At 37.0% G+C, this 7,064-nt stretch overlaps 1 protein-coding gene across 3 annotated transcripts in view; it reads right to left on the reverse strand.

The window, feature by feature from the left end:
- Nucleotides 1–7,064, reverse strand: part of RAB2A (RAB2A, member RAS oncogene family) — a 94,964-nt gene that overhangs the window by 45,347 nt on the left and 42,553 nt on the right. For all 3 annotated transcript variants that reach the window (XM_021709897.1, XM_008052873.2, XM_008052874.1), the window contains one exon: nt 2,419–2,486. In XM_021709897.1, the coding sequence (XP_021565572.1) occupies nt 2,419–2,486 (68 nt within the window). The remainder of the gene's footprint in view (nt 1–2,418; nt 2,487–7,064) is intronic.

Here is a 7,064-nt window from a genome sequence, read left to right on the forward strand (position 1 = left end):
ATCCACTTACCTCAGCCTCCCAAAGGCGTGGGATTACAGGCTGAGCCACCAAGCCCAGCTTGAACTTTCAATGAAGAACAGGAGATAAAAAAACAAAAGAGGCAGGGCTGGGTGGCTCAGCCTATAATCCCAGGGCTTTGGGAGGCTGAGGCAAGTTAATTGCCTGAACCCGCAGGCAGGTTCCAGATCAGCCCAGGCGACCAGGCGAGATCTTGTCTCTAAAATCAGTCAGGTGTGGTAGCGCGTCCCTGTAGCTCCAGCAACTTGGAAGGCTGAGGTGGAAGGATCGCCGGAGCCCAGCAGGTAGATGATGGGTGGCCGTGAGCCACCCCAGCACTCTACTCTAGTCTGGGCAACAGAGGGAGACTCCAACTCAAAAAAAAAAAAAGAGTCCAGAGTTCAATCAATAACTCTAGGACAGGGCAAGAAAAAGATGTAGGGTTACGATTTAAGGAACAACTGTGTGATACACAGAAGTATCAGGAAATCCAGGTCCTACAGCAACTTGCTTGTTCTTGGGAATTCAGTCTGTGAGTCTAGATATTCTCCAAGGTTTCTTACTTCAATGGCTACTACACGTGACACTGAGAAACTGAGTGAATAGAGAAAAAATAAGTATAGATGATTAAATGCCCTGTCTTTTAGATTTCATTTACTAACTGGTTTAGAGAATATGCTCTTTGACACAACAGGAGACATTTCAACTTTTCTCAGCTGGGGTTCTGTGAAGAACTAAGTCCTAATGCCCTAAGGCAGTGGTTCTCAAAAGTATCATCCCCGAACCTCTGGGATTTCCTGAGACTCTTACATGGTCCATACGGTTCTCCATTTCCCAAATACTTATTTGTGTGAAGCTGGATTTTCTTCATATATTTCAACTACAACATATGTAAGACTCAATGCAGAAGCAGATATGGGAATCCAACATCTTCTATTAGATACGCAGTAGAGGGATTTTAAAAGTGTAACATGATGCTTCTACTCTCAATAGAAAAATATAGTTATTTTCTGCTTTGGAAAAATATAATTTTCCATAAAAACTGCATTGTAAACCCTAACAAGTAATAAGTTTGTTACTGTTACTTTAAAATAAGTTGATGATTGCATATTTTATGTGTCTCAGTTTTAATTTCTAATAAGGCAAATATTGATAGCTTTAAGCCACATAAGTTAAAGTTCTTTAAGAAGGTCTTTGTAATTTTAAAACGTATAAAGGGGTTCTGAAACCAAAAGTTTCAAAACTACTACTTTAAGACATCCATTGTATATTATACAGTAACTTTACTTTTATGCATCTATGATGGGAGACTAGAGAAAATAGCCACTCAAATAATTTTCTGTATTCTGTAGTTCAGATGAGAAATCACCATTAAACATTATATAGCATGGCATGTAACAGGTACTCATTAACAAGGGTAAACGACAGAATTAGAAGCAAGGTGGCTTTAAGTGGTTGGGACTAAAATCAAACTTTTACAATAAATTAATAAGCGGCAGGGTAAGCTAATCTGTGGTCTTGCTATTCTTATTCTACGTCACACATGTACTTGAGACATGTCGTTTTTTAAAATACAGCTTCCACAGCATTTCCATTTGGACCACACAGCTCGAGAATTCACTCAGATATCCTCACCAATGCCCAACACCTGGAGCACCAATTGAAAACACTGTATAAGGGGGAAAAAAAATCTTGTCAAATACATTTCATCTCATGGCATGGGATGTTGGTGCCTAACAAACCATAAGAGGCAAAAAAATAACATTAAAACAAAACAAGCATACAGGGGGAGCCCCCCTCCCCCCAAAAGTAATGATTTTTTGGAGGGCAGGCCCCTTGCAGTACAGGCTTCCCTCGCTAGGTAAGTGTTCTAGAACCCCATCAGCATCAGTGTACCAGATAGTGTTGTTGTAAGAGGCTGCCTTCAGCTTCAGTGAAATTTTTTTGGAGATTCTTTCAATGCGTTTGCCCGTTTCATGATGGGTGATCTACACAAACAACCTGCCTACACCACACTGAGTGTTCAGCAGTTTTTGACCCAAAACTGCATGACCTACATGTCCCACCCTCCCTATATACCCTATCTCGCCCTGAGTAACTTTTTGCTTTGCCAATGAAAAAAAGACCTCAAAGGGAAACGTTTTTGCCAATGTGGAAGAGGTGAAACAAAAGACAGCAGCAGCACTAAAAGGCATCAAGAATTGATGAGTTCAAAAACTGTTTTGAGCAGTGGAAAAAACATCTAGATAGGTATATTGCATCAAATGGAGAGTATTTTGAAAGTGACTAAAGTTCAAACATGTAAGACTAAATATACAATTTTCAATATAAATTCCATTGTTTTGGGGTTCCCTCTTGTACAATGTACTTATATAAAACAATTTTGCTAAGGTCATACAATGTATTTCTGCTATACTTACCGTATCCCATATCTGAAGTTTTATCTGTTTTCCATCAATAGTTATCATTCGAGCACCAAACTCTACACCTAAATAGAGTAGAAAATGCTTTGTTACACAAACTAGTCGGAATATGTATCACATCCAAAGACTAAAAAACAGAACATCTATTTCCAGGACATGTTATGCTAGGTGACATACAGATCAACTTTAAACAAACACAGTGCCTATCCTTAGAAAATAAATAAAGTAAGGTAGATAGGTAGATGTACCAATAAGACATAAACTAAGGATATCAAAGTCTTAGTATTATAAAAACAACTAAAAAAGAGATTCAAGAGCCCTGAATATTAGTTACAACAAATATTAAAGATTAAAATTTCTTTAAAACTACATTAGCATGCTATAAAATTCACTAAATGAATAGATGAATTTCAACAGTACAGTCTTGGTTCCCAACATGGATAATCAAGTAGGAAAGAAAACCAAACATGCCCACTAAATATAGTCACTGCTTAAACATACTTTCAGTGATCCATTAATAAACACATACGCAGAATAAGTACACAATTTTACACGAATGGAAACACAGTATCACGTGCCTCAGACTTATCACGAACGCACGCAATTGTTTGGTGTGTTGGAGGTTCTTTTGTACACTCATGCCTCAATTGTCGTTGTACTTCTACAACATTCTCGAATTTCAAATACCACTTCAAAATGGTCTTGTGCTCCTCAAATAACAACCGCGCTTCTACCATTTTGACTGTCCTGCCTGTCACATGGTGATGCTAGAATGCATTTGATTAACACTATCTTTTGAGTTAATGTCATACTACACATTGCTATCATAAGTCAACTTCAAAAAGTAACACATAGATTACAGCTCTTAAAATGTGTATACATTTTTTTGTATCACCCCTCAGGAGACACACACACACACACACACACACACACACACACACACACACACACACACACACCATTAGTGGCATAAAAATAAAAGTAGTTGAGAGAGGAAACCAGTTGCTAGGTATGATATAAATATTCTTTGAAATATCCAGTATTTAAAAGGAATGTACAAATGCACAAATGTCTACATGTCAAGAAGATATATGACAGAATAGAAGCCTGTTAATCTGTTGTTTCTACAAACTAGAGAGAGAGAAAAAAAATTCTTTTTCTCCTCCCATTGTCATGGATGGCAGCTTTTACCCACAATCCAAAACCATTTATATTGCTCACTGGGATTCCAGATTTCTTGAATCCAATCATAATGTCAAACTTAGCAAAAAAACAATACAAAGTAGAAACAGACCCATGAATGTTTCCTGATGCCAAGGGTAGGCAGGCAGGGCAAGCAAGGACAAGCAGATGCCCCCTTTCTGGAACTGATATCTTGAGCAGAAGAATAAAGATACTGAAACTGATGCTTTGTTCCTGTCCACTCCCAAGCCCAAGACTCCAATGTTCTGTGGGTTCTATATACAATTCCAGATATTCTAGTATATTCCCTTTTGCTTAACTTAGCCAGAATTGGGTTTTGGTATGTTTATCTCTTTATTCAAAATAAGCAGATAGAGGTCACTGAGGCTTATAATCTTTAAATAAAGATTTTGCCTCTAAAAAGATATCCAATTTTAAATAAACCTGTTACACAAAAATCAAGAATAGTTCTAAAGCAGGGAAGTGTCATAATATAATTGCTGTTTTAATTTCATTTATCAATAGGGTCAGGATGGAGAACAAAAGAGGCAAAGAGACCAGTTAAAAGGCTACTATATTATTTAGGCATGATATAGTATCATAGGAAGAAAAATACACGTCTCAAAAGAAAAAGTGGACAAGTGTTGATCAAATTAAAAACTATGATTTTTATTTTCCTATCAAATGAAACAAAAACAGATTCAATTTCAGCTTCAGAAGCATAACTCTTGCCCATTTATCTTCTCATAACTGGGTCCAATGTAGGGTTTTTTACCCGTAAATGTGGCAGAAGACAATACTGAATCCTAAAGTATCCTGGAAGTCTCAGAGACAAATATAAAAACCAAAACTCAATTTATCTTCTGGATTATTAAAACTTTAAATCCTTTTCCATAAGAGAATATATGCTTGCAAATCCCATTTAGAAAGGTTTCCTGGAGGTGGTGGCTCATGCCTCTATGCCCAGCACTCTGGGAGGCAGAGGAGAGGATATGCCTCAGCCCAAGGATCTGAGACTAGCCAGGGCAACTTGGCAAGACTTAGTCTCTATAATAAATTAACAAACAAACAAACAAACAAACGAAAGAGCAATAGCTGGGTGTGGTGGCGCATGCCTGTAGTCCCAACTACTTGGAAGGGTAAGGCAGAAGGATCATCTGAACCTAACAGATTGAGGCTGTGCTGTTGGTGATCATGCCATTGCACTCCAGCCTGGGAGACAGAGTAAGACTCTGACTTTAAAAAAAAAAAAAGAAAGAAAGAAAAAGAAAAAAAGAAAGGTTTTCTTATCTTTTTTTACAAGATAAACCATCATTCTCTATGACCTTGAAGTTCTTCCCAGATACATGTTCAATTAACAGTCAACTGAGTCGCCAAATAAATCTTCTGTGGAGCCAAAGTCAAGACCTCACTTACCGGACATTGTCAGGGAGTGATACTTATTTTCTCAGATATGTTATTTGCTTCTAACCTAGAAAAAATACTTTGAATTTTAAGTACATATTTGCTCATTGTCTCCAGATCATTACCATCCTTGCATAGTAATTATACCATTTATTGAGCAGTCATAATCATTATCTACTAGTTTTGTGACCCTGAGCAAGTTATTAAACTCCTGAGTTTTAGTTCCCCATTTGTAAAAATGTATTCATGATACTCATCTCATGAAATTTTTTCAAGATTAAAAGATTATTACACATAATTATAACAGTAACAGAGTAAATATTCAGTATATCAGCTACTGTTATTATTATTCCATATTATGTACCAGAACTTCTAAATCATCATCCACATGACTAATGATGACAGTCTCTGTAAGAAGGACCACCTGTCAGAGCCAGGTGATCATGAAAGTACAGAGATGTGCAGAGGCAGAACATCGCTCCTTACCCCAGGTAAGGTTGGGGCATGCCCATTCACGCCTCCTCATAACATCAGGCCAGAACCTCCAGAACAAGGTGGGGATGCCAGCAGAGAACAGAGCTAGATACCAAGCTAACAAGGCCCAGCATTCCTTACCAGGATGGGAACATATGAACTCCTTACCCCTATTTGTGTTCCTGGAACTTAGAAACTGCAGAGGTTGAAAATAGAGACTTGTGGGAAGATGACCTAATTTTTCCTAATTCTAGAAATAAAGAAAATCTAGATAAAAAGTAATGTCCTTAATTTTCTATGAAAAACAAAACAGTTAACACCATACTTGATGGTAGAACACTAGAGGAAGTCAAATTACGCTGAAAAAATATTACAATATCTTTAACTTGAAAATTATTTTAGAGATGTTAGTCAAAAATTACAGTAACAAAATTAAGAGGCATAAATAACAACTAAGAAAAAAATCATAACTTACAGATAAGACCAAGCTACCCATAATATGCAAAATATTTTTAACAGTGAAAAAAATTACTTACAATAGCAACAGAATCTATAAAATATCAAAACATACTTAGAAAAGCAAAAAGCCTGTATGAACAAAACCATAAAACTTTACTGAAGTACATTTAAGAAAGTCTGAGTAAATGAAAACATATGTGTATAAAGAGGTAATCTCAATACTATCAAAACATAAATTATCTACAAATTAACCCCTAAATTTAATAAAATTTTTTTCCAATTGAAAAACCTCACTAAAAATTTTGCAACCTTCAGGGTATATTCCCAGTAGGGGGATTGCGGGATCATATGGGAAGTCAATATTTAGAGCTTTTAGGAATCACCATACTGTTTTCCACAGAGGTTGCACTAGTTTGCACTCCCACCAACAGTGTAGAAGTGTTCCCTTTTTGCCAAAACCTCTCCAGGAACTATTATTTTTTGAGTTATTGATAATTGCCCTTCTGACTGGAGTCAGGTGGTATCTCAGTGTGGTTTTGATTTGCATCTCCCTGATGATTAGTGAAGTTGAACAATTTTTCATGTGTCTGTTGGCGGCTCGGATGTCTTCCTTTGAGAAGTGTCTGTTCATATCTTTTGCCCATTTTATAATGGGGTTGTTTGTTTTTTTCTTTTCAGCACGTTTGAGTTTCTTGTAGATCTAAGATGTTGCGCCTTTGTCAGACCTGGAGTTGCAAATACTTTTTCCCAGTCTGTAGGCTGTCTCCCTGCTCTCGATGGTTTCTTTGGCTTTGCAGAAGCTTGTCAGTTTAATGAGGTCCCACTTGTCTATCTTATCTCTTATGGCCTGTGGGTTTTGGGTTTTGAACCTGCACACGTATGTTTATCGCAGCATTGTTCACAATAGCAAGAACCTGGAAGCAACAATGCTGTCCATCAAAAGAGGACTGGATTAAAAAAATGTAGTACATATACACGATGGAATACTATGCAGCCATAAAAAAGAACAAAATCATGAATTTTGCAGCAACCTGGATGGAACTAGAGTCTATAATACTGAGTGATCTCTCACAGAAACAAAGATCTGAGTATCACATATTCTCACTCATATAGTGGACCTTGAA

This window comes from Carlito syrichta, unplaced genomic scaffold (genome assembly GCF_000164805.1).
Source record: "Carlito syrichta isolate Samal-C Ts95f unplaced genomic scaffold, Tarsius_syrichta-2.0.1 Scaffold287615, whole genome shotgun sequence".
Classification (NCBI taxonomy): Eukaryota; Metazoa; Chordata; class Mammalia; order Primates; family Tarsiidae; genus Carlito; species Carlito syrichta.